The sequence below is a fragment of the Podarcis liolepis genome (assembly GCF_965112155.1).
Source record: "Podarcis liolepis genome assembly, chromosome: W".
NCBI classification, from domain to species: domain Eukaryota; kingdom Metazoa; phylum Chordata; class Lepidosauria; order Squamata; family Lacertidae; genus Podarcis; species Podarcis liolepis.
Window position 1 is genome coordinate 9,528,569 of NC_139568.1, and position 27,545 is coordinate 9,556,113.

At 48.1% G+C, this 27,545-nt stretch overlaps 1 protein-coding gene, 1 long non-coding RNA gene and 1 pseudogene across 3 annotated transcripts in view; all 3 read left to right on the forward strand.

Moving 5' to 3' along the window:
- The window catches only part of LOC310697816 (inositol polyphosphate 5-phosphatase OCRL-like), a gene marked incomplete at both ends in the record, with an annotated part of 52,713 nt that extends 50,157 nt beyond the window's left edge, over positions 1 to 2,556 (forward strand). The window contains 3 exons of the mRNA XM_083484446.1: positions 1,359 to 1,494; positions 1,989 to 2,088; positions 2,546 to 2,556. Coding sequence (XP_083340572.1) covers positions 1,359 to 1,494; positions 1,989 to 2,088; positions 2,546 to 2,556 — 247 coding nt within the window. The remainder of the gene's footprint in view (positions 1 to 1,358; positions 1,495 to 1,988; positions 2,089 to 2,545) is intronic.
- LOC310697839 (inositol polyphosphate 5-phosphatase OCRL-like) overlaps positions 1 to 27,545 on the forward strand; it is a 728,228-nt pseudogene that overhangs the window by 342,150 nt on the left and 358,533 nt on the right. The window lies entirely within an intron of this gene.
- Positions 1 to 27,545, forward strand: part of LOC310697717 — a 471,107-nt gene that overhangs the window by 184,128 nt on the left and 259,434 nt on the right. The gene's annotated exons all lie outside the window — the stretch shown is intronic.

The window sequence follows — 27,545 nt, forward strand, 5'->3', positions numbered from 1 at the left end:
TTCTGCACGGCTTGTTTGTTTTTCCTAGTCTGCCGAGATGCCAGTAGTGTCCTGCCTTTCCATCCTCCTGAGCAGGCTAGTAAAACATATATTTTAAACATGGCTTTCTGCTAAGCAAGCTGTTGGAGGAGGGCTAGAGTTGAGGGCTGGACGGACTTCCTTTCCTCTGCAGCCAGAATGGACACCAAGCCACGGAGGAAGAGAGAGATCCAGCTCTCCTTCACCTGCTCACTTTGCTTGCATGGAATTCTGGGTTGCCAAAGGCTGCTAGGCGAGTTGTGAAATGCAAGGCTGTGGTATGTTGTCTTCCTCAAGCCATCCCTGCTCTGGAAATGTTTTGGCTCCTTTTCGGTGTTGCAGTTCCTTGAAAGGTGCAGCAGGCTGAATGAGAATCCTCTTTGTGTCAAGGAAGTCTGGGAATGAGACTTGGTGCTCTCTCAAGATGAGTCTGCCAGGGCATAAGAGCATGAGAGCAGCCCTGCTGGATCAGGCCATTGGTCCATCTGGCCCAGCATCCTGTTCTCACATTGGCCAATGAGATGCCTCTCGGGGAGCCCACAAACAGGACCTGAGTGCAACAGCACGCTCCCCTCCTCCAAGCCATACTGCTTCTCTTGGTGGAGTATGTTCTGTGGCCATTATGGCTAGTAGCCATTGAGCCTCACCATCCAGGATTTGGCATATTCTTGTGGTTCTTGACAACTGTCAGAAGCCACCTAGGCCTGCTAGTTTCATTGCTCTTGCTGTGGTAATGGGGAAATCAAAAGGACAGGCAGAACATGTAGTGACGAAGCCGGAAAACGGCAGGCTCCTTTGGGCAGCATTTCAGGTGCCAGAAAGGGTCTTTTGGATCACTGAAAAAATAGTGTCTGAACAAGAATAACGGGGCCCCTTGCTTTGGGGAAGGATCATCATTTGGTGGTGTGCCATATGCTTTGTATGCAGAGTCTCAAGTTGAAACTCTATGGCGCCTCCACCTGAAAAAGGATTGGGCCACAGAGAACTGCTGCCAGCCAGAGGAGACTTAATTAATTAATTGTGGGGTTGGAAGGGATCATGAGGGTCATCTAGTCCAACCCCCTGCAATGTAGGAATCCAAACTGGGGGAGGTCAGAAATTCATTCTGACCTGGTAGAAGGCAGCTTTTGATTTCCTAACAACTCTCTCCATGAGGCAAAATGCCTGCACACCTGCAAGGTCCGCCCCTTCAGAAGTTGGACTCCCAAGCCCCATCATCTCCAGCTGTTGACCGTGGTCAAGATCACAGGCCGTGTGTGGAGCCAAAGTTTGACTGTGTGAGCCTTGTGTGTTGCCTCAGCCAGTCCAACAGTCCTGGTGTCTCTCCTGTCTCCTTGCAGTGGGAAGTGCCGTGTGCCAGCATGGTGTGAGCCAAGCCTCTGGAGAGGAGGCAGCGTGAATCAGCTCAGCTACCGAAGCCACATGGAATGGAAAAGGAGCGACCACAAGCCCGTCAGCTCCCTCTTCCTCACAGGGGTAACACCTGCCCTGGCCAGGGCTATCGTCTATTCAGGGTTTTTAGTTGCCTGCTATGTGGCACCTCCTCGAATCTGGGCAGGCCCTGACCAACAACCAGGCCCCTTTCCACAGAGCTCCTCCTTGGCCAATGAGTGGGCAGGTTTTGGCTCTGTTAAATCCCTTCCATTTCTGTTAAAATTCTTCCATTCTCCACTGTTCTGAGTACACGCTGCTCCTGCAGGCATGGCAGACCACATGGGCTGAACTGTATACCTTAACCGTTGGCTCCATTCATGCAATGGAGCTTCTGTGGCACTTGGCTTGGAGCATTTGGCTTCAGCCCATTGGCTCTGGAAGTCACAGCTGCTGCCATCCTGGGGAAGCTCTCAGAGTTACAGTACTTGCCTCTTTCAGGGCTGGGAACAGGGGGGTGCATCAGGCCTTTCTGCTCTTAACTCATGCCCCCCCTTTAGTCCATAGCCCCAACAAATGTGCTCTGCCCCCCCCCATAGGTGAAGGTTGTGGCTGACCGACGGTACCGGAAAGTGCTTGAGGATATTGTTCAGTTGATGGACAGGATGGAGAACGAATTCCTTCCCTGCCTGGAGGGAGGTAAAGACGAATAGGATCCTCTCCAACCCCTTAAAGAGGGTTTGCTGCAAAAAGACCAGGGGGGAAAGAAGCCCTTGGCCCATCTAGCTCAGTCTTGATTTCTGGGGGATCTCTCCCAGCCCTACCTGGAGATGCTGGGGATAGAACCTGGGACCTTTGCAGGTAAGGCAGATGCCCTTCCACTGAGCGGCAGCCTCTTCCTCTTCCTCGCAGGCAAAGACTCCAGGGGTAGCCAGCGTGGTGTCCTCCAGATGCTGGACTACAACTCCCATCATCCCCAGCCAACATGGCCAGTGGCAAGTGCAGCAATATCTGGAGAGCCCCACGTGGACCTGTTGCATGTGCAGTCCCCTAAATGAGAGCCCGGGGCCAAGGACAAACTTCCCCCTGGAGCACGTTTCCTTGCCTCTGCTGAAGGCAAGCACTCTCTTTCCTCCCCCCCCCCTTTGCTCTCCAGTTTCCATTTGAGAATGTGAAGTTCCGGCAGCTGCAGAAGGAGAAGTTCCAGATCACAAACAACGGGAAGGTCACCCTCCACTTCTCCTTTATCCCCAAGCTCAGTGACAGCCAGGATTGGAAGCCATGGCTTCGCGCTGAGCCCTGCGAGGGATACTTGGAGCCCAGCGCGTCTCTCTCTGGAATCAGAGAAGTGTAGAGTTGGAAAGGGACCCCAAGGCTCATCTAGGGAAGGCCTTCCTTTTCTCCTCCTCTTCCCAACCCTCCTCCCTCAAACCTTGGGAGTTTGGTAGAGCAGGGGAGGCTTAACATTTGTGGGCTGCATTGCCCCGTGCTCAAGCCTCCAAGGGCCGCACGTCAAAGCAGCTGAGCCCAAAGTGTAAAAGTGTGTGTGACCAGCTTTAAACACACACACACAAATGAATGGAAGCCAAACAATGCTGGAGGGTCCCAAAACACCTTTTGGCATCGCAGTTAACCAGTGAGAGCATTCCGTCCAAAAATTACTTTTTTAAAAAAACAATGCGTATTTTTATGTTGTGGAGGCACAAAAATATCTTGGAGAACATATAGAACTAGCCAAACTTTTAAAAACTCAGTGAAATGTAAACTAAAAAAGAAAGTTACATTGGGGGCGCAAAAATCCTTTCCCTTTTTATATTCTTTTGTTAGGATCACTTTCTCTCACCCCCCCCCCCAGTATCCTGTCACCATCTTCTGTGCAGCTGCTGCTTTGGAGGACTAGAGAGGAAAGTGGGGTGGGGGTGGGAACTGAGTCGCTTCTTCTCCTAATTCTTGAAGTTAAGGTTTCCCCCATACACCTGGGAGAACAGGATGCTGTACTAGATGGGCCATTGGCCTGATCCAGCAGGCTCCTATTGTGTCCTTCTGTTCAATTCTTCACTGTCTTCACTTTTAATTTACAGACAAGCCAACTTGGCTGTGCCAAAGAGTGTATCTACCTGACCTCCTCCCGTTTTAGGTGAGACGGGGGACATTTCCCTGGATGTGTACGTCCGCAAGGAAGAGAAGATTGAGGCTAGCTTTGTCCTTCACCTTGACCGTGGCAAGGACTATTTCCTCACCATCAGTGGGAGCTACCTACCAAGCTGCTTCGGGACCTCCTTGGAAGCCTTGTGCTGGATGAGGCAGCCGCTTGGCGAAGTTCCCGTCACCAGACTTATTGACCTGGTAGGGAAAGGGGTTGATTTACCTGGCAGGTTCATGTGCTGGATGTCTACCCTTCCCACTCTGCTTGCCTGCTTGAAAAACAGCTGCTCTTCCACTCAGAAATGTGGGGGCTGGGGGTCCTCCGCTGCATTCAGCTTCAGCTTCTGTAGCTGTGCATCCGCTTCCTGTGTGCTGTTCATGCCCTTTGTTTGCCTTGACTGAGTCATCCCAGGTTCTGGTCCTCCCACCTGCCCTTTCGCTCTGTGCATTTCCCTGCCATCTGCCCAGATACTGTTCAGCCAACAGGCTGTTTCTTTCTCTTCTCAGGGCCTGTGCCATTAACACCCTTGGTTGTCTTTTGCTCTTGCCTTCCTCCTCTGATCTCAGGGAGAAGACAGCTTCCTAGAAAAGGACCATCGGCTGGGTGAGGACTGCAGGGCCTGCTCCCTTCCAGGGCCTTTTCCAACTGGCCCAGGGGGCGTGGCCCAGGCCCTCTCTCCCAGCTATAAAGGGACTCCTGCTGCGGGGAAGCCTCGGACCATCGGCTGGGTGAGGACTGCAGGGCCTGCTCCCTTCCAGGGCCTTTTCCAACTGGCCCAGGGGGCGTGGCCCAGGCCCTCTCTCCCAGCTATAAAGGGACTCCTGCTGCGGTGAGGCCTCGGACCATCGGCTGGGTGAGGACTGCAGGGCCTGCTCCCTTCCAGGGCCTTTTCCAACTGGCCCAGGGGGCGTGGCCCAGGCCCTTTCTCCCAGCTATAAAGGGACTCCTGCTGCGGTGAGGCCTCGGACCATCGGCTGGGTGAGGACTGCAGGGCCTGCTCCCTTCCAGGGCCTTTTCCAACTGGCCCAGGGGGTGTGGCCCAGGCCCTTATTTGGAACCAACTTTTGGGGAAGCTGGGAAGTGTTCTGCAATTGCTTCCCTGTTCCAATGTGTTTTAAAATGTCCTCAAGCAGTCGGTGGCAATTTAAATTTGTATTTCTTTTTTTCCTTTTTTCCCTTGTTGGGGGTGGGTGGGTGTAATGGATATTTGGTTGGGGATTAATTTTAGTATAATTGTTCTGTTCCTTTTTGTTGTTGTTGTTTTATTGGTTCTGTATAGTTTGTGTTTTGTTTTTAAGGGGCGGGATCAGGGCTGCCTGGGAGTGGCTCCCCAGCCAACACGATGGCTGGGACAAGTTCCACAGGGGGGGAAGCACTGGGACATCCGATCTCGGTGATCATGGGCAGGAGGCGGAGTTGCGCTAAGACCAGACCATGTCATTACCGAGGAGGCAGGTTTAGTCGTTGTTTGAAGACTCTCCCTGCCTCCCTGCCATCTACAACCTGATTGTGGATGGAGGATTTGACCTGGTATGTGTGACAGAGACCTGGTTGGAGGAAGCAGATGGGCCTGTCCTTGCCACTGCTTGTCCAGCAGGTTTCTCTTACGCACAGCAACCCAGGTCATGTGGGCGGGGAGGGGGGTTTCAGTGATTTTTAGGAAGTCACTAGCTTGCACCAGGCGTCCTACTGGGAAGATCCAGTTTTCTGAGTGCATGTTCTGGAAGTTGGGCAATAGGGGCAGTACAGGATTCCTATTGGTGTACCGACCTCCCCGCTGCACCAAGGATTCCCTGTCCGAGTTGCTTCAGGTCGTGGCGGATTTTCTCCTGGAGACACCTAGTTTGGTTGTCCTAGGGGATTTTAACATCCATGCCGACACGACCTTACAAGGCGCTGCTCGGGACTTCGTGGAAAGCATGGCCTCCATGGGGCTGTCCCTGAATAAGTTTGGCCCAACTCATAGTCATAGACATGCCTTAGACCTGGTGTTCACCTCTAGTGACGTGGGTGATCTGACACTAAGTAAAAGTGAAACAAAAGAAGTGCCATGGTCAGATCACTTCCTGGTGCAACTGCACTTCTCCGCGACCCTTCCCCTCTGCAGGGAGGTGGGACCAATTCGGATGGTCCACCCCCGCCACTTAATGGATCCAAATGGTTTCCAGAGAGTGGTAGGGGATGCTTTAGCCCATGCTGATGGCCTTTCAGCTGATTCCCTGGGGGCCCGCTGGAATGCGGAGTTAACCAGGGCTATCGACTGTCTGGCTCCGAAGCGCCCTCTCCGATTGCATGGAGCCTGGACAGCCCCGTGTTTTTTTCGGAGCTGAGGGCGATGAAACAATCGTTGAGACGGCTAGAGCGTCGGTGGCAGAAAACTCACTCCGAATCTGACCGGACACAGGTTAGAGCTCAACGTCGAGCCTACCAAGTGGCGATAGCGACGGCGAAAAAGACTTTCTTCGCCGCCTCTATTGCATCTGCAGAAAATAGTAGCAGGAGACTCTTTCAGGTGGTTCGCAATTTAACGGAAACACCTTTACCACCGGGGCCTTGTAAAGACCCCAAGATCTCCTGAAATGATTTTGCTAAGTTTTTTGCAGATAAAATCACTCATATTCGGAAGGAGCTAGACACCACCGTGGGAGCAGGGCCGGGGCGGGAGAGTGCCAGAGCTCTGTCTGGTCAAGTTGCGTGGAATCAATTTTAATCCGTTACCCCCGAGGATGTGGACAGGCTGCTTGGACGCGTGAAACCAACCACCTGTCTCCTTGATCCTTGCCCATCCTGGCTAATAAAAGCAAGCCGGGAAGGGCTGGGCGATGGGCTCTGCGGGGTGGTGAATGCTTCCCTCTGTGAGGGAACATTCCCAGATCCGCTGAAAGAGGCGGTCATTAAACCACTTCTTAAAAAAACCATCTTTAGACCCGGCCAGTATGGCCAACTATCGCCCAGTCTCAAATCTTCCATTCTTGGGCAAGGTGATTGAGCGCGTGGTTGCTGAACAACTCTAGGCACGCCTGGAGGATGCGGACCATTTGGATCCCTTCCAATCGGGATTCAGGCCTCACCATGGGACTGAAACTGCCTTGGTCGCGCTGGTTGATGATCTCCGGCGAGCTAGGGACAAAGGTGAGAGTTGTTTCCTGGTTCTGCTGGATCTCTCAGCGGCCTTTGATACAATCGACCATAACATCCTTCAGGACCGTCTAGAGGGGCTGGGAGCTGGGGGCACTGTTATACAGTGGTTTCGCTCCTTCCTCCTGGGCCGTGTTCAGAAAGTGGTGGTGGGGGATAAGTGTTCAGACCCCTGGGCCCTCACTTGTGGGGTGCCTCAGGGTTCCGTCCTCTCCCCCATGCTATTTAACATCTATATGAAGCCGCTGGGAGAGATCATCAGGGGGTTTGGACTGGGTGTCCATCAATATGCAGATGATACCCAGCTCTACCTCTCTTTCAAATCAAAACCAGTGAAGGCGGTGAAGGTCCTGTGTGAGTGCCTGGAGGCGGTTGGTGGATGGATGGCGGCTAATGGATTGAAGTTGAATCCTGACAAGACAGAAGTACTATTTTTGGGGGACAGGGGGCGGGCTGGTGTGGAGGACTCCCTGGTCCTGAATAGGGTAACTGTGCCCCTGAAGGACCAGGTGCGCAGCCTGGGAGTCATTTTGGACTCACAGCTGTCCATGGAGGCGCAGGTCAATTCTGTATCCAGGGCAGCTGTCTACCAACTCCACCTGGTACGCAGGCTGAGACCCTACCTGCCCGCGGACTGTCTCGCCAGAGTGGTGCATGCTCTGGTTATCTCCCGCTTGGACTACTGCAATGCGCTCTACGTGGGGCTACCTTTGAAGGTGACTCGGAAACTACAACTAATCCAGAATGCAGCAGCTAGACTGGTGACTGGGGGCGGCCGCCGAGACCACATAGCACCGGTCTTGAAAGACCTACATTGGCTCCCATTACGTTTCCGAGCACAATTCAAAGTGCTGGTGTTGACCTTTAAAGCCCTAAACGGCCTCGGCCCAGTATACCTGAAGGAGCGTCTCCACCCCCATCGTTCTGCCCGGACGCTGAGGTCCAGCGCCGAGGGCCTTCTGGTGGTTCCCTCATTGCGAGAAGCAAAGCTACAGGGAGCCAGGCAGAGGGCCTTCTCGGTAGTGGCGCCCGCCCTGTGGAACGCCCTCCCATCAGATGTCAAAGTGATAAATAACTACCTGACATTTAGAAGACATCTTCAGGCAGCCCTGTTCAGGGAAGTTTTTAATCTGTGATATTTCACTGTATTTTTGGTTTCTATGGAAGCCGCCCAGAGTGGCTGGGGAAACCCAGCCAGATGGGCGGGGTACAAATAATAAATTATTATTATTACTAGAAAAGGTAACAGTTGGTTTGCTATCCTCTAGATGTTCTTGTAGTGGGCTCAAATCAGGTACAGGCAACGCCCCGTTTACACGGGGGTTGCGTTCCGAGGTACCGTGCGTTTAAATGAAATTGCGTATATTGGGGACAGCATTGGAAAAGCCTGCAAACACCCTCTAAACTTCCGGAAGCCCTTTGAAAACCAGCAGCCTCCCTGCAAAACTCCTTGCTCCAACTCTCCGCAGGCCTGACAGGTCGGTGCCAAAGCTCCTGGGAGGGAGTCGAGATGCTGTTTCCATGCCACTTTGCCGCTTTTGTGCTCTTGGGGGGGGGGGGACATTTTTGCCCCTTCAAGTGCCCCTTCCAGCTTTGCGGCAGTGTGCGTGTGCCTCGAAGGCACGTAAATGGAGTTGCCCTTGTCAACGATCAGCAGCTGCTCCATGCAGTGGCAGCTGGTCCCTTAGGGCAAACCAGGCACTACCCCACCAACCTGACTTTCCTCTCAGGCAACCCGCACCTGCCTGCCTTCTGACTCAAATCCAGTCCAGGTGGTGGCTCTAGCTCTTTGCTTTGGTCTCTTCCCTAGTCTCAACGTGGCCCTTGTAGAACTCGGCAGAGGAGAACGGAGACGAAACCAGAATTTGCCAGCACTGCTTGTAAGTGATTTTGCGCTGCTTGACTCTGGGTCCGCTTGCGATTGGCAGCACGGGAGGCAGAAAGCCCAGTCTCATGATGCAGGCGCCAGCCCCCTCTGGCCCCAAGAGCCAGTTTTCTCCTTGTCTCTGTGCTCAGCCACTGCTGCACAGGCTATGCCACTCTGGCTTACTCTTACCACCTGAGCACTGGCATTTGGGAAGCGGTAGTGGCTGCTTTGGGGTGGCTCAGGGAAATGTCACTCCTCTCGAAATCAGATCTACTTGGGTGTATTATCCTAGCCACAAGGAGACAGTGGTGACTGTCAGTTTGGACAGCTGTAGACATTTAGAACCATGGAGGATATGTTTATCAGTGGCTATTTCTTGCCACTATTATCACAAACCACATGCTTTTGATGACCAGTTTCTGGGGAACATGATGGACAGAGTGCTCTTGTCCCTGTGTCCCCATGGACTCCCAAGGGCATGTGGTTGGCCATTGTGGGAACAAAATGCTGATCTAACCCAGCAAGGCTCCTGTGTTCTTTAGCAGGCACCAGCTACTCTTGCACTAAGACTCTGATACAGCATGTGTCATTCCCCACACCAATACACTCTCTCTCTCTCTCTCTCTCTCTCTCTCTCTCTCTCTCTCTCTTTCTCTCTCTCTCCAGGGGCGGGGAGTATTGGCGGGGGGGGAGGAGGGGGGATTAACTGGGTCCTAATCCACAGCTGCCCTGGGGATGAGGGGATCAAATTCTCCATCCTTGCCAACTCCTTTTAGTGATGGGCTGCTTGCCATTGCTGTGCTCCTAAAGCTCTCTTGCTCCCCCCTCCTCTCTTTCTCTTTCTCTTGAATGTGGTAGCTTGAGATAGAACTAACCACCCTGAACATTTCTGGAGAGGAAGATGGGAAGGAGACCGGAGGCATGGTTCACCAGCTGCTGTGTGCTGCATTGCCCAGACAAAGTCGTGGGCTGGGGCTCCAGCTGTTGTTCAGTTTCTACCACTGCCTCTGCAACGTGCTCTAGACAAGGGGTGGTGAACATGTGACCCCATCATCTCATCATGCTGGCTGGGGCTGCAGCCCATCAACCTATGAAGGCCCATCCATGTTCTGTTGCTGTTTTTGTTACTTATTTCCTGCCCTTCACCCTAAGGTCCCAGGGCAGGTTCCAGCAATTTAAATAAAATGTTAGCCAAACCTCATGTCCACAGCTGCATATTTAGAAAGCTTTTGGGTGAACTGCACATCCGGAGTGGGAGGATTACTAGCTGCATATTAATAGGGGAGGGGGAGCTTGGATTTGGGGTGCGAGCAATTTGTTTTTTGTTTTCCCACTTGAGATGCTTGCTGTCGCTAGGGCCGGGCGATATGTCAAAATAGATATATTTTCAAATCAGCTTGAAGTCTAGATAGTGAGACTGGTTTCATAATTTCTGACCTGGCAATATATTGTGAATCATGATGTGTGTGTGTGTACTATGCAAAAAACACCATGTGGGGGGAAACTGTGAAGCCAGACAATGTTTCTCGAGATTCCTGCAGCCCCTGTGGACTCTGCTGGTTCAGCTTTCCCCTGCCCTCCTGCAGGGGGCAGCAAAAATCTCAATGCGGGGGAAACCGTGAAGCCAGCCAATGCCTCTACATAGCTCCATCCTATTTCAGACATCGTGCTATATTGGTGTATTGCAATGTTTAGCTAGTGATATATCACCGTGTTGAAAGCCAGCTATCGCCCAGCCCTAGTTGTGGCCTCAGAGGGCAAGACTTGTCCACCCAGCTGGAGCAAGGAAAGAATGCATACAGGCACACATTCTGTCAGGCTCTCATGCCAGTCCCGCTTGTCATTGGACCTCCAGGAGAAGCAGTTTCTGGATATCGTACCCCAGGATGGTGATGACTCCACTGAGCGGCCAAGGAGATCTGGCTTTTGGTGGACCACCTCTTCCAGAATGCCTGCCACCAGGTGAGCTGAGGGGGACTGCACCATTGAAAGGATGGGTGTGGGCTGGAATCCAGTACCAGTTTTGGGGTGTGCAGGTTCCAAACGTCCCAATTGATTTATATCTTAGCTACCGACTCGCTCTTACAAGCTCCTGCTGTGAGTATAGTGGAGCGGCAGCGGGTGGGACATCCAGCATACGGTCTTCCTTAGAACGGCTCAGAAGAACCCAAGTGTTCCCAACCATTGTCTGTCTATCCCTAGCAAAGCAGCTCTCTGAGACTGGCCACTAGAAGAAGCGGGGAATGAGTTCACTCTCCCATTGCCCCAAATCAGGAGAAGGGTAGTAGGAATGCTACTGTGGAAAGCAGGCGGGATACAATTCTCAGCCCTTGTGCCAGCTCTCTTGGTGATGGGCTTCTCTCCATTGTGGCATTCCTCGACCTCTCATTATGCACCCCAGGGCTGGATTGTTCTTTGTGCTATCCAGGATGAAGTTGGCTGGAGTGGACCTCACTTTTATATACCTGGTGGCTTAGGTTCCTAGGCCACCCCATCCTTAAGGCTCTGGGACACAGCACAATGAAATGCCCACAGTCAAGTCCAGTCATGCATCCAAACAGCTTCACAGCTTTAACCCCCATTTGAAAACATCAGCCGGGCTAGATAGAGCAGAGGTGGGGAATCTTGACAGGCCCGCAGGCCCCACATCTAGCATCAAACGTGGTCTCAAGGTAAAGACATGGCTGCAAAGGAGCTTCAAGGGTGCGTTCAATTGTTCTTTGGCAAGCAGGGTTTCTTGACCGCACTTTTGGAGTTGACCACTAGTATTTGCTGTTTGGATTGAAACCATGCCTGCAGAAGGACATTTCCTCGGCAGATCAGCTTTGCCGGCAGCTTCGTCAAGAGGGGAGGTGTGGGACCATTACAGTGGGGTGGCTCAGTTGGTAGAGCGTGACACTCTTAATCTCAGGGCTGCGGGTTCAAAATGTGGGGCAATAAGCAAAGGATTTTAGGTATACTAAAAACAACAAGACCGCCCATAAAATGTATGCTATTGCCATGCCAAAATGAGAGGAAATTAGTTAGAGGGAGGCAAGGGATGGGGCCACGGACCCCTGATTGGGAATAAGGGAACTAGATGGTCCTCGGTGTCCCTTCCAACTCCACAATTCTATGATCCTGTGTCTTAAAGACAAATCTTGAGGAATAGTGTGTGTGTGTTTCTGTTTGAACTTTCCCAGCCTTTGTTTTATTCTGATTTGCGCTTGCGTCCCTACTCCCCACGTGTAGAATTGCTATACCTTTGGATTTTCCTGGACATTCAAGCGTTTCCCGCATGGACACTTGTTTCCAACGGCCAAATCCCAGCGGATGGCAACCCTACCCACTTGTGCCAGATTGCCTGGCATACATTACAAGCATCTAGTCACATAGATTCTCCAGAATCCCGGGGCTAGCCCACCTGACGGGAAGAGTCCGCGACCAGAAGGAGGAGGAGTACCATGAAGAATGGACAAAATTCAAAGATTATTTAGCTGAATATGTCAAGATAACCTAACTGGAAAAGCTTGCAAATATGAGATAGGCTTAGGATTTAAATATGTAAGGATAGGAATTAAGATGTTTCAAACTAGATTAGAAAGAATGAAAGATGTGAAGTGATCAAGTTGTTGTTGTTGTTTTTTTTTGAGAAGATTGATTTTGGAAAACTGTTAAAATGAAATACAATGAAATTCAACCAGGGGGATTTGAGGAAGTCACTTAACAATGTTATTAAGATTGGTTTAATTACAGTTAGGATGTATGTACGTTTGTTTGTTTGTCTTAATTTTTTGGGGGAAAATTAATTAAAAAAACTGAAAAGAAAAACACCATAGATTATCCAGAATCCCAAGCAGCGACACTGTGAAACTTTCATAGGAATAAAAGGTAGGGGGGAAGGAGGCACAATGTCAAGCAGGCAACAGAATAAACCCGAGCACTGTGGGTCTAAAACCGGCCCCTGAATCTCTTGCTCCCCACTCTGCCCTTCTAACAAGAACATTTTTTTGCTTGCTGGATGGCTGTGTGCAATGAGAGCTCAGTCACTGAGGAAGGGTGCTGGCCCAGTGGGAGAAGTATGTGCTTGGCATGCAGGCGATCCAAAAATCCATTCAAGAGCAAAATTCCAGTTCTCATGTTTTCTGTATACATGGCTAATTTAAAGGGGAATAGCATGGTGGCTTCCACAGAGTCAGACCATTGAGCCGCCTAACTCCTTAATGGAGGACCAGAGCTCGCTGGTGATGCAGGTCCCAGAACAGTCTCCAGCATCTCCAGGTGAAACTGAAAACATCACCTGCCTGGAACCTTGTAGAGTCACTGCCAATCAGTACAGACAGTGCTGAGTTAGCTAGGATCCATCCACCATCACCCTTTGCCCGAAGCAAAGGCACATCGCTGGTCCAAATCTTTGAAAGACTTTCCCTGCTCACCAAGCCACCTGCCCTCCTTTATGCATTGCCGATGGCTTATCAAAGGGATCCTCACTGCAAGTCTCATCAAGGCAGACAGCTTGATGAAATCTTGGCGCCCTTGCTTTCAAAATGCTAACAGGGACAATGGCACCAGTGGACCTCTGGACTCACAGGGTGCAGCTTACTTGGGAGCCATCAATTGTACACATTTGGAATGGCCCTTGAGAAATGATGGTCTGCCTATATTCAGCAGCTTACCACCTTGTTGTTTGTTAAAAACTTGAATAAAAAGCATGCTTAAAACGAAACAGGAAAAATGAAATTTTGCTGGCTTCTTGAGAAAAGAATAATGCCTCATTATTTGTATCTGCTTTTAAATGTTGTTTCTCTTCTCTTTATAATGAGTTTTACTGGGTCTGTGGTCATTTTAAGTTGCTTACCTTCACTAAAATATATAAATCTACTCGACTGGAAACTTTTATTATCCAAATTCAAACCCACTTTTCTTTCTTGGAATGTCCTCCATGGAAATGAGATGAGCAACTGGATAGCAAAATTCCTGGAGTGGGGAGGAGGGTTCAATGTTCTAATAGATTAGATATGGACAGTCCTTCAGTACAGCAAAACTTGACACTTTGAAAGCTTTGAGTCCTTTCCAAAAGGACTTCACCCACTATTTAGGGGGGAAGTATGTCAGAACTGACCTTCTGCAGTACTGATTCCACATTCTTGGACTCCTAATCTTACACGTAAGTTAGAGCTGGAACCATCTCAGGCCCTATGGCTCTTGAAATGACCATGACCTATTCAGCAAAACCGCAGAATCCAGCTCTCTGGTGACTAAACCCCACTTGCGTTTACAAAATAAATTAACAACAGAGGAAAATCATGGAAGAAATAAAATGGCTTTTGAAATAAACAAATTTTTATCCACATGTATTACGGGACATGTTCAAAGCGCCCCTCAGGAGAAATTCTGTAAGCAAAGGTAGCAGATACATAAGGACACATTGCTAAAGGAAACAAAGGGATTTGGAGGGACCATGAGTGAACAGGTAGTACCAGAATGTACAGAATTGTACCTAGAAAAAGGTTACAACTGGATTACCTTTCTGTAAACAAAAACAACAACAACCCCCAAAATAAAACTCGGAAGCAGCAGGACTCCGTAGGAACTCTTCATAAAACAAAACACAAAACTGCATATCCCTACCTAGTCACCAAATGTGAGGGGAAACGTAAACCAGCATCTTACACTGCTTTAAATGATAGCCAGATTCTGCAATTTTTTACCACACCAGAAGTAAAAGCACGGGGCATTAATAAGTTTTTGAAAAATCATGCACTTCATTTGTAGGTGTAATGGTTGTAGGGGTTGCTTGTGCGTAAGCCTGTGGCAACACCTGGCTGGGTTGCCTGAGTGAACCTTTCCTGTCCAGACAGCCACTCACCCGTGGCTGTCTCAATCGCTGGCAGAATCCGTCAGTGGGCATTTCTTAAACTTCTTCCAGCAAAGAAGTTCTTTGATGCCCAGTCTCCTCCTACTCTCCCTGCGCGGAAGCGTTCTGCGCAAGGAGGGCGTAGGCAGCAGAGGACTCTTCCTCTCTCCGCTGGTCCCCGGCAAGGAGTCATGTGACCGCATCTCTGATTCCCCCATCTGCCCCCCTTCTCCACTGGAGCTAAGCTGATTCCCTTCCCCAGAAGATGGGCTGCCTCTCCCAATCCCGGGATGCTCTCTGGGATCCCTTTGGAGCTTGCTCTCTCCCTCCGGCACTGATGGCAGTTCCCTGACAGTAGGCAAGGGAAAGCTTTCTGAAATGTACAAAATCTTACTAAGACACACAATCTGTTGAAATGACCAAGCAGCGGACGAGATTCGGGGACAGTGGTGTGCCGCCTGGGGAAATGTTCCTTTCCATTCACCTTAAGCAAAGATGTGGTGACCTTGTGCATCCATAAATAACTTTCAGAAATGTATTTCATTACTTCCCAAAGCTTCTCAATGGGCTACCAAATGGCATTTCTTTCTATTTGGGATGAAACTGGGGAAGCAGCTTTAGAAGAAGGGGTTGCTGACATTCACTGGCCTGGAAAACACCTGATGCCAATATGATGGCAAATTGGGGGTGGTGCATTGATGGAGAAACTAAGGCAACAAATGGGGACATGACGCCACCGGTGTTCTAAAGATACATTTCATGTAAAGATTATGATGGGCTTCTTCACATGCCCATAGCCTCTTACAAGCAGAGGTTTTAGATCAATTTTCTGTAAACCTCTGTCATAAATAGTTGTCACTGAAAATACGACCCAACAATGCAATGCTGGACTCATCCCTCCCGTCAGAGTGCCTGGAAAGCACGGGTCCCAGTAGTTTCCGCCTTACTCTGCTCCTTTCTCCGTGAAAGGCTGCTCTTTAGCTTTCACATCGGAGCAAACCTCAACCCACCCCCTCCCAAAGAAACCTTTTTTATGAGCCCCCCTACTCTGCGTGTGCTTTCTTTGGCTCCTGTCTCAATGTGCAGAAATTGAGCACATGAATTTTCCAGCATCGGGAGTTTCCCCCAAGAGATCAGGCGTGTTTGTGTGGCTCCACGCTTGCAGTTATTGGGGCTTTGGCTAAGAGGAGTGCATGCACACTTTCAGCAAGACATAGCTAGTTAGCTAGCTAGACAGTTTACCTCCCTTTGCTACAGTTTAGATTTCTGCATGCCATCTGCTGTTGTGGAGCAAGTCATCCCCATGATCCCTCTAGCCCAGTGTTCTCTAGGGCGGCCCACAGAAGCTCAAAAGAAATGTAGTCCAAAGAAATGTATGCTCTAGAAGGTCACAGGCTCCCCCTCTTTGGGGTAGAGGGGGGTGGGGGTGGAATACAGGGCTGAGAAATAGAAGAATGCGTTCAATCTCCTACACGAAGCCAGAGCCAATTATGAAGATTGACCAGTTGCTTATAGATCAAATGCATGGATCATGCAGCTGCAAAGAGGTCTACCCAGCTGCTCCCACAAATCAAAATGTTTATTCGGCTTTACGCCCATCATAAAGCACAACACACAAAACAAATCAAATAAAACAGCAGTCTCGTACAAGCCACAAATAATATAATACAATTCACAGCTCACAAGGACAAATATTGGCAATTCAAAAGAAAAAATTAAGATTAAGATTAAAAATTTAAGCACTACACTAAAATCAATATCTGATGTCATTATCGAAAATTCTTATAACTATCAATAATCAGCTAACATTCCATTCCGTCTCTTGTATGAGAGGACGGCTGTTAGGAATTTAGCAACCTGTAGGGTAATATAAGGATCCACATCTTGAAGAGCCCAGGCAAGCTGTAGGTCTACTGGTTTGTCAGCCATAGGCTGGATTATGGAGTTAAGTATACTAGCACGAGCTGAACTGTACATAGGGCAAATAAACATAACATGATGTAGGGATTCAGATGTTTTCATTTCACAAGCACACATTGAAGGGACTTGGCCCTTAGTGAATCTGTGTCTCAGCACGTTTGTTGGAAAAACATTGAACCTAGCTCTAATGAAGGCATATTGGTGAGATGCAGCCGTAAGCGATGTTAAGTAGGACGGAGCACGGTAGATAGGGGTTATGCCGAGATTTAACGGCGAACAGGCTCCACCACCAGCTAAGAAATTTTGGTATAGCTCCGCATCATCCAGCCTTTGATTTATACACCTTTTTGCCGCGTTTAGATCCAGTTTGAGCAATTCAGTGGGCGAGATCTCATAGGACAGCAATTTGGCATGGATTTTTCCTGACCACAAATTTGTGAAGTCATCCCGCCACATGCATTGAATGAGATAGTGGTTCGGGAGTTTATGCCATAGGGATATCCAATAAATCAAAACTCTCCTCCATAATACTAACTCCACTGAGGGGATCTTCATTTCTAAGCGAATAGCCGCATTACTTACGCATGTTGGTAGTTTTAAAAGTCGGCGTAAGAATTGGCTTTGAAGCGACTCTAAAGGTGAGAGGTTTGCAAAGGCAGCCCATAAAGGTGCAGCGTAGGCCATTGTGGCCATCACTTTGATGCTATACACTTTCAAGGCTGCAGGGATGAATAAGGCCCCCTCAGAGTAGAAAAAACGGAGGAGGGAGTGTGATAGGGCTTTTGTCTTATTTTGAAGATATTCAACGTGCGCTTTCCACCCTAAATTATATTGAAAATAAATTCCTAAATATTTAAATTTATGTACTTGTTCGATTTTCGTGCCCTCCAATCTCCATGAATATAATTTTCGACTCCTTGAAAATATCAGTACTTTGGACTTGGTGTGGTTGATAGACAGATGATTAGAATGGCAATATGACACAAAAATCTTTAGTGCCCTCCTTAAACCCACTCTGGAGTAAGAGAGTAGTACCGCATCATCTGCGTAGAGAAGTAAAGGACAACGATAATCTGCTATACGGGGGGTGTGGATAAATTTTTGTGAGTCGATTAATGGGTTCCTCATATCACTGATAAATAAATTAAAAAGAAGTGGCGCTAAAATACAACCCTGGCGTACACCCTTATTTACTGGCACTGGGTTAGTTAGGTCTCCAGCAGGGGATAATCTTACCCTGGCCACGGACCCGGCATGAAGTTGGGAGATAAGCCACAGGAGCCTTCTATCTATTCCCCAGCAGGCAAGTTTATCCCATAGTAATTGCCTCGGAATACTATCAAACGCAGCTTTCAAATCTATGAAAGCTGCGCAAAGTTGGCCCCGTCAAGGTGTCGAGTATTTCCGGGCTAAGTGATAAAGAATAATTGCCTGGTCTGTTGTGGATCGGTTTAATCTAAATCCAGCTTGCTCATGCCCAATCAGGTCAGCCTCAACTGACCACTTCATCAGCCTTACCAGCAAAAAACGGGCATATATTTTCCCAATGGACGATAGCAGGCTGATATTCCGGTAATTCCCTGGGTCACCGGGAGGGCCTTTTTTATAGATAGGAATTATAATGGCCTCCTTCCACGTTCCTGGTATTAAGCCCGTGGTGTTTATTGCGTCGAACGTTTTAGCTAAAATCCCTGCCCACCATGCAGAATGTAGCTTTATAGCCTCCACAGGGATCAAATCTGGCCCGGGGGCCTTACCAGTTTTCAGCTCAGCTATCAATTCTAGGATTTCCGCAGGGTCGGTATTGGGCCAGACAGGAAGGGGATTAGAAGGTCTCCAGTGAGTGGCCGGAGCTTCTGCCACTGAGAAATATTTTCTCAGGAACTGCTCCCATGTAGGGGCCGGGATCACCGTTAAGGGGAATTTCGTGTTTCTTCCCTTTATTAAGGACCAAAATTTCCGGGAGTTCTGAGATTTTGAGGCAGAAATTATAGTCTGCCAGCGATTTGAATGCCATTCCCGTTTGGCCGATTTCTGGGCCTGTTTGTATGCTTTTTTAGCCAGGGAATAAGATGGAGGTAAGGCCAGAGCGCCGGAAAGTTTATAGTCATTATATATTGTATGTAGGTGGAGTCTGGCTAGTTTACAAGCAGAGTTGAACCAAGGGGCGCCAAATTTAAAATAATCATTTTTAACTCCATAGGTTGGGGAAGTAAAAAAGCGAGTTAGAACTTCTATGAGGCAAGAAAAAAAATTCATACAGGAAATAGGATCACGCGGGACAATTCCTACGTCCGGCTGATCACCAGGAAACTTTTCTCGGATAAAATCCGTATATCTAAGAGCGAGGGCAGGGGACCATCTAATCCCCTTTGTTTTAGTGGACGGCTCTACAATCACCGGGATAGGGTGGGAGCGCTCGAGCAACTGCCAGTCAACACATAACTTGGTTGTCAGGGGAAGATGGTCACTAAATTGGGCATTATCAATTTTAAAAGAGGTGACATTCAAAAATAGATCCCGGGAAACCAATACATAGTCAAGAACACTGTTTGATTTTAACCCCAGGTGGGTGAACTCTCCTGGTATATCTGGAGGACACCTACCGTTTAGTATAATTAAATTAAGGCGTAAAGTCATCTGATAAAGCATCACTCCCGCCTTATTGACTTTTACATCCTTTGATATTCTAGTGGGGATATATCCTAGATCGTAGGTTTGAGCGCCGGGGTCGACCCACCATTTAGACTTTATAAGAGCCTCCCGATTTGAGGCTATCCGAGCGTTAAAATCGCCTCCGGTAATGGAGGACACATTAGGATATTTAAGATAACAAGAAAGTAAAAAATCCTCTAGGGATTCCCATCTAGAAGTAAGATCAGCTGCTAACCCTCCCGGGGGGAAATAGACATTTGTAACCAATAAAGAGAAGTTTCCACCAGAGATCAGTCCGGTAATAGCATAAGGCGGAAATGCGTGCACTAGTGATAGTTTAGCCCGAAGTTTAAGGGAGATACCAATTGTAAGGCCACCTTTAGGGCGGCCACCATTCGTTGACGGGCTAGCAGGCAGACATATAAACTCAAAGCCATTTAACAGAATTTCCTCCTCCACCCAAGTTTCTTGTAATAGTATGATAAGAAAGGAATTAATATATTTTTGGAATTCTGGATCTGATTTTTTACTTTTCCATCCAGCAATGTTCCAACTTAATACTGAAGGCTGGGGTTTCCTCGTTCCTCCAATTGACTGTCATTCGGAAGGTTGGCTCAGCTTTAATACGGGCAGAGGGGCGCCAATAAAGAAGTCAGTTATCTTCCTCTGATGAAAAACCTCTTGTAAAAGCTGAGTGGGAGGATTTACAAGGTTGTCTGACTGTTGAACTTGGCCACTCGATCTACTAGGAGTAGGACCTTGAGCAGGGGCGGCCCCCTTTTCCAAAAGAGTTTGGTGAGCCACCCGGTGTGGTCCATCTATCTCGTCAGAAGTTTGGTCTCTCTGTAGCCTGCTACTGGTCTTTTGGGCTACTTGATTTATGTGGCCTGTTGGATCTTCAATCAGTTCCGTCACAGGTCTTGCTGTTGAATCCATGATACTCCGCAAAACGGGATAAGGCTGGGCGAGTGGGCTATTTGGGACGGTTGACAAAGGCACCTCTTCTCTTGATTGGTCAGTGCTATAAGAAGGTTCCAGGTCTGGCATCGATGAATGTGTAGAAGGGGATTTTTCCTGTTGTGTGCTGCTTTCTTCAGGTATGTTTATCAAGGGACGGTCCTGAAAATCTATTAAGAGCACGGAGGGTTGTTCTGGTTGGAGGGAAGGACTGGTAGTTGCTTCTTGGGGATGTATCTTATCCTCCATTACCGACATACATTTAGCATTAGATGTTGCGAGATCCATATGAACTGGTTCTTCTAGGATGTCATGATCGCTGTACATGGGTATTCTGGTGCTGAGCTTCCTGATAAGTTGGGTTTTAAGCGATTCGAGCCTATTAATAATTTCTTTTTGTTCCACCGCTGGTAAATCTGCAAAGGAGGCAATGAGTTCGATCTCTTCTGGTGGTGTCAGGCCACTTTCCGGGTGGTCATTGTTCTTTGCTAGGGGAGTGGAGGCCACATAACTCATCTCCTGGGGTAGAAGACCCGCTCCGGAGTCCACTGGTGGATCGGGTTTAGCAGATTTTAAGCCCTCTTTGGTTATTGCCTCCAACAGTAGGGGTTTAGGCATAGGGTCTATAAAGGCTCTCGTTGGTGCTATCCCACAGCGAAACAATAATGCTTTCCTTCGTAATATGGTAGTGGGAATTTTTGTGGATTGGAATGCAAGCAGGACTCTCTGTGATTTATGATGATAGACAAGGGGGAGGACTGCGCATAGGTCAATTTGTGTTGCCTCCATATTTAAAAGCACCATTAGGAGTTCCTTGGCACCGCCCAGAGTTCTCCATCTTGGGTCCCCATTTTGTATAGTTAGGCACACTTTCCTTGGTGTTAAAATCAAGGATTGATGACCTAATTGAAGGTTAAGGTTGTATTTAAATTTGTCAGTACGTTTATTATTTAAGGACAAACTCCTCATCCCCTTCCTCTCTTCAAGAGACTTGACACTGGCTGACGCTGGAGAAGTAGTAACTAGCTTTTGTTGGAGGCTGTGCAGCTGGGACGAAAGATCATCTAGTCTTTTGAATATACAGTGCAAGGTTTTGATTATTAGATGGGACTGTTCAAATGTCATATGATTGGCCGTGCCAAGGACCAGTTCCTCCTTCTGAGGGGAGACTACACTCTTACTGTTGCCCAAATCGCTTGTCATTTGAGGTATTATTTGCTCTTCATCTTTAAGTGCTGACACGCAATCAATCAGAGGGTTAAAACGGTTCTGAGTTTCTACCGTGTAGGAACAATCCAGTAGATTACTCCCTTCCTTAAAGTGACATGGTTCAGCTGCTCCCACAGGCAACATGGAATTCTTCTGTGCAATTTACTGTGTTGTTGTTGTTGAAGATGTAAGACAAGCCTATATTGCACTTCATTAAAAATGCCAGGTCACTTCACAACAATATACTGATGGACTCAGTAGAATCAGCAATCAGTACTGGGGCAGGGGCCTTGGCTGGCACCCTGCAATGCACGGCCCCTGCGCCAGTCCTGAGGAGGCTCAAGGCCAGGGGTCAGCAACCTTTTTCAGCCGTGGGCTGGTCCACCGTCCCTCACAGCATGTGGGGGGCCGGACTATATTTTGGAGAGAGAAAATGAACGAATTCCTATGCCCCACCAAGAACCCAGAGATGCATTTTAAATGAAAGGACACATTCTGCTCATGGAAAAACACATTGATTCCCGGACTGTCCGTGGGCTGGATTGAGAAGACGATTGGGCCGCATCCGGCCCCCGGGCCTTCGGTTGCCTACCCCTGCTCAAGGCAATCACTTCCTGCACTTCACGTTAACGCAGAAGACGGCCCAGTTGTGCTCAGATGCTCAAAATTCCCTTTTCACCTTTGAATCTTTGGAGGGTCTGTTTCAGTTGGCATCGGGACAGCTCACCTAGCAGTGCAGCTGCCTTTATTGCAGAGGCAGGAAGTTTCCTTCCTTTCATATTCAGGATTTCTGTACTCTCATAGAAATAATAAAATGGTTTCTGCTGTTTGTTAAAAGTCATGAATGAACTCTCACAACTCGTTGATAAGGTAGCTTGCTTGTGTTTCGAGAAATCGTATAAGAGGAGCATTCATAGGAAGTTGCACTTGACAGAGTCAATCTAGCCTAGCACTGCCTACACTGACTGGCAGCAGCGCTGCAGGGTTTTCAAACAGGGGACAGTCCCAACCCTGTCTGGTGGAGATCCTGGACTGAACCTGGGATCTCCTGCATGCAAAGCAAGGCCTCCCTCAACTCAGGAGGCATGAGTTCTCTACTGTATTTCAGCAAATGCTTTCACTTTATCATTTCATTTTCATTTGTATATTTTGTGCACATATTTTCCTGTATATTTTAGACAGAGAGGAGTAGCAATAGGGTTAGAGGCAAGGTTCAGAGTTAGTGTTGTGTGAGCATTTTAAAGCAGTTGAGTTTAAACAGGAGGGGATTTCACCTGAAGAGATGGCCAGCATCGTGAATCTGTAAGTAGGATTTCGTCTGCTTCTTTTTTGTAATCTTCTGGGGCGAGGGCTTGGGGTCCCCCACACGGCCAGCATCCCCATGGAATTCAACCTCTTCCTGAACAGCTTAACTTCTCTTCCCACCCGCCTTCCCATTCTCCCTCAAATCTCATTGCAGCTCAGCTGGTTAGAGGGAGCTGCAGATAGCACCAAGGTTGCAGGCCCGATTCCCATAAGGTACAGCTGCATATTCCTGCATTGCAGGGGGTTGGACTAGATGACCCCCGGGGTACCTTCCATGATCATTATTTTGGGATGCTTTTTATTACATTCATAGCCCACTTTTCATCCAAGCAGTTCAAGGTGGCATTTACGGCTTGCCTTTCCCCCTGTTTTTCCCCTCACAACAAACCTGTTAGGCAGACTAGGATGAGAGTGACTGGACCCAACATCAAACAGTGCACTTCATGACTGAGTGGGTCACTCTGGCTCTAAGAGAGTTATCATTGCATTCTTTGGCTCATCTATGCCTTGATGCTTTGACGACCTTCCTAGCAGCCCCCTTCGCTCTCCAGGCAGGGCTGCTGTCCTAACAGCATTATGCTGAGGGCTCTTTTAAATGCTGGAAATGCTTCCCTTATCTTTCCTTTGTTGGGGGTGGGGGTAGTGTTGGAATCCCCCCCACATACATGAGATGCACCACTGTGTTCCTGTGGAGAGCCGTTTGGGGTCTGTGGGTGCATAAAAAAACAAAAAGAGCCCTATTGCGTGGCGAGTTCCCGCCCCCCCCCCAAAGTGGAAATAAAGACACATGACACAATTATTTCAGGTTAATGGGCTAAATATGGCCACAACTTTATTGGTTACAGGTGATGAGTGGTATTGGCTTAGGCATTGGTCCTAACTGACTATCCGGCTTCAGCCCGTCCGCTTGAAGTCCGGGAAGGGTTAACCACCAGTAGGGGGAGTCCTGCTGATGCACATCAACTCGCAACCCGCCCCCGGGGTTTTTTATCAACTGTACCCCATATTCATCACAATTATAACAAATAAAGGCTTGACATATCTCGCTTTGCATGTCATGAGTCTATCTCATATATTAGTTTCACCTTTTTTAAGTTGAATTACTGAAATAAATGAACTTTTCCACGATATTCTAATTTCCCGAGTTTCCCCTGTATGTGTGGGGTTTTGTGTCAGCATCACTTGCGTGGGTTCACTTACTATTCCCTTGTTGCATTTCCTTGGTGGTGAGAGAGGTTGGGGGGGGGGGGTGACCTAGGGTGTGGTTGGTGGTCTTTGGTTGGCTGCAGGGAGATTTGTTTTTGTGTGTGAGTGGGCACCTAGGGTACAAATAACCAGAAACTTCATCAAACTATACCTCCACAACTACAACCCCTCGTGGCGACAAATCAACAAATACCCGAGAAGATGCAACAACACCACATGCTCCTTTCCTTGTTGATACGATGTCCCGCAGCCGAAGTAGTGTGTGAAATGATATGGGTCTGCCTGCAACTGTTAGGCCACCCGTATTTGTGTTATGGCTATGCTGCAAAGACTCCCTGCCTTCTCTTACACACACACACACACACACACACACACACACACCATTTTGGTTGTAGGCTTCTGTCTCAGGTTTTGAAATGTGTTGGGGAGGGGGCTTTACTGGGTTGTTTTTCACCTTTATTATGCATTTTGTGTTTCTGTAGCACCCTGCTTGTGGTTAACGCTTAGCTGGAATGAAATATTCAACGCAGCAATAGAGAAATTAAAATAATAATTTATTTGTCAGACAAATAAATGAGAGGCACAGTGGTATATGGTTACCAAGCTCTGGCCTGGTCTCCTGTCATTATGGCCAGCACTTATATTCCCTCAGTCCAGGCCCCTTGCTCCTCCTTTGGCTGCCTCTGTCCAATCAGCCTGGTTGAATTTCCTATTGGCTGATTGCTATAACCAATCCTAAAAGATACACCCATTTCCTATTGCCTTTTATGGGATACAAAAAGCTATATATTCTTCTATCTATAAATGACAAATAAGTAGTCATATATCTTACATTTGTCTCAACAAGGAACCTTAATTACCAGCTCACCTCTTGCCCTCCTTGCCCTATTGCCCTTCAAAACAGATGGTTAATAGTTTTAAATTTTTATCTTAGACAGATGTCAGGGATCTTGGGTTCACATTCTCATGCATCATCATGAAAGATCTCCTTTTTGGAGGTCTTTAAACAATGGCCTGACAACCATATATCAGGACTGCTTGGATGGCGTCTCCTGTCTGGCAGGGGGCTGGGCTCATCTGCCCCTCTGGTCTCCTACAGCAATATGACTCTATGAAATAAGAATTTAACATTTCTTTCTTTCTAGATCCTTTGCATAATTACATTTAAGCTAGTATATTTCATACATTATCATAGATAGCTTTTTAGAAGAATAAACCTTCTCAAAGGAAAGGATGGACCAGTTTACAGCCTCAAAATAAAAGCCTCTTCTTTTATTTACACTTCCCTTCTCAGCCAGTTGTTTTCTTTTCCATTTACTCTTGGCCTTTAACCTTAGAAAGATATGGCTCAAGTTTAAGGCACATGGTTTTATTTTACTGTTTACCAAACTCTTAATTATGTAGGGTCAGTGTAACCTTGCTCTTCAGCCTGTAATTCCCTTTTTACGACTTTGAGAATTGTTTTCTGCTATAAATCAGGGGGCCCCCTTGTCCAGGAGGATAAACATCTTGCCAAATATACTTAGGCAGTTGGTCTTCTGGCATAAAACATTTGAAAATCTTTAAGCTCATTTTAAAATACAGACCCCAATCAAACTATAAGCCTTGATAAAAATGCAGGCTATGATTGGATGCCTCATTTCTATATTGCGATTTTTATGTTGGAACCAGTGCTTTTTTCTATTTTAAAAAATGTTTGGGGTACTCTCATTTTGACTCAAGAAAATCACCATTTTATAGTTCAAATCGGGGAAAATAAATGCAGTACAGTAAATGGACAAAAATGCAAAGATTCACAAAATGTTTTGGGGTGTGCGTGCCCCGGCATCCCCCCAGAAAAAAGCACTGGTTGTAACTGAGACCTGTGGGTATAGGGCGGTATAACAACAACAAGAAGAAGAAGAAGATCTGCCCCTCTCCTTCTCTTCTAGGTTCAGGCGACTGAGGGACATGGCAGCCCGCAAGAAGAAGGGGACCCGCAAAGTCCCCAAGAAGTCCAGGGTTGCTGTGGGCCCACGTGAGCAAATGCTTCCTTTTCATTTTGGAGCGTAAGGAGGGGTGGCCTTAATGCTCTAATCCTCAACTGTGGAAAATAAGTAGAAATGAACTAACCTGCCCCCATGTCCTTTCCTGCTTCTCTTGTTGCAGATGGTTCAGAGACTGGCAGGGTCTGGGCATCGCCTGTGGTTAGTATTTGAGAAAACAGCACAGTACATACGAAATCCCTCACCCCCCACCCCCACCCACCCCACCCAGTGCTGTTTATACCCCCATTTTGGCGGTCTCAGATGCAGATAAGCCCTCCTGCCATGAACTGACAGCCTGACTCTTGCCATTTCAGCAACTGGAGAAGGATGAGATGTTCCTCTGCTGCGTGCTGGCCACTTGCTTGGAGGCCCGCCAGAGAGAAAAGGACAGGTTGAGGTACTCCAAGAAGATGGCCATCAAGGCAATTGCAGTGAGTGAGAGGTTGCATGAGGTATCCAGGGGTGAGGTGGGCAGGAGAGCTGGGGATGGGATTGGGGGGATGCTGGGCAGAAGGAAGGCCTGACAGGGTCTGGCCAAGAGAAGGGTTGTGCAGGCATTTGGCATTACATTGCCAATTCCTGCACTGAGTTTGGGGTTGGAGGAATCCACCTGATGTCCGTAGGGAACTGACGTTTTCCCCCTCCGCCCTCTGTTCTCTATCAGGATCTCATGGGACGGATTGCGTGCTTTACGCAGCCTGAATTGGTCCTTGCTACGGCACTGGAAGCCCTTTACCAACTGAGGTATACCGGGTTTTTTGAGCTTGACGAGGAGCTGGCGGGGGGAGGGGAACAGAATGTGGAAAGGTGTTACCAGACCTTGCCACTGCAGTGAATTAGATTGGAAGATTTGCTTACAATTTCTTGGGCTTCTTGCATTCAAAAAGCTTTATTCATGCAGCAACTATTTACAGGATGAGTGGAGATGTGAGAGAGAAAATAGAAGCTATATTGTCTAGAGATGACTGTGAAATGGCTCAGCTTTTAGGGGTGGGATTAACTAAGACCTAGAGGCTTGCAACCAAGTGCCAGGTAGACTGCCACATAAACAGTGCCCTGGTGTGTTTATTTTACCTTTATTCATTTTTACCCTGTAAAATCTATACGCTGTTTGATTGTCAAAAGTGGTTTAAGCTAACACATGCATTCACTATAAAAAAATTCCTTCCAGTAGCACCTTAAAGACCAACTAAGTTAGTTCTTGGTATGAGCTTTCGTGTGCATGCACACTTCTTCAGATACACGCACACGAAAGCTCATACCAAGAACTAACTTAGTTGGTCTTTAAGGTGCTACTGGAAGGATTTTTTTTATTTTGACTATGGCAGACCAACACGGCTACCTATCTGTAACTGGAAACATGCATTCACTAGAAGTTCAAGAGAATGACATGTATTTGATGCTCCCCCCACCCCACCCCCAATATGAGGAAGACTCCAAGGAGACAGAGTCTAAAAAGGTTTCCCTCCTTCTCTCCAGCCTCATGAAGCCCAAATTACCACTGAAGCTCCACAGCCTGATTGTGCATGCAGCCTTTGCGGCGGTCATTGAGGTCAAAACTGAGCCCGACAAGCAGGTAAGTTGTTAGCCTTGAAATTTGACTTCTCTAGTTGTTGTTTCTTCTTCACACGCTTTAAGCATTGCTCCCATTGCTCAACATCTGATCTCTCTTTCCCCTGCTTGGCGCACCCTCTCCCTCATTGCCATTGCCTGCAGGAGTTAGAGGAACGTTATACTCTGATGCTGGGAGGCCTCCTCTGGGAGGCCCCAAGCACTAAGACCCTGAACTTGCTGATGAATGTAAGTATCTTGATGGCCTCAGTGGCTGTTTGACCTAGAAAGCTTTCATGGAGAAACCGCCACCTAGCAGTGCACCTCTTGGGCCCTTCC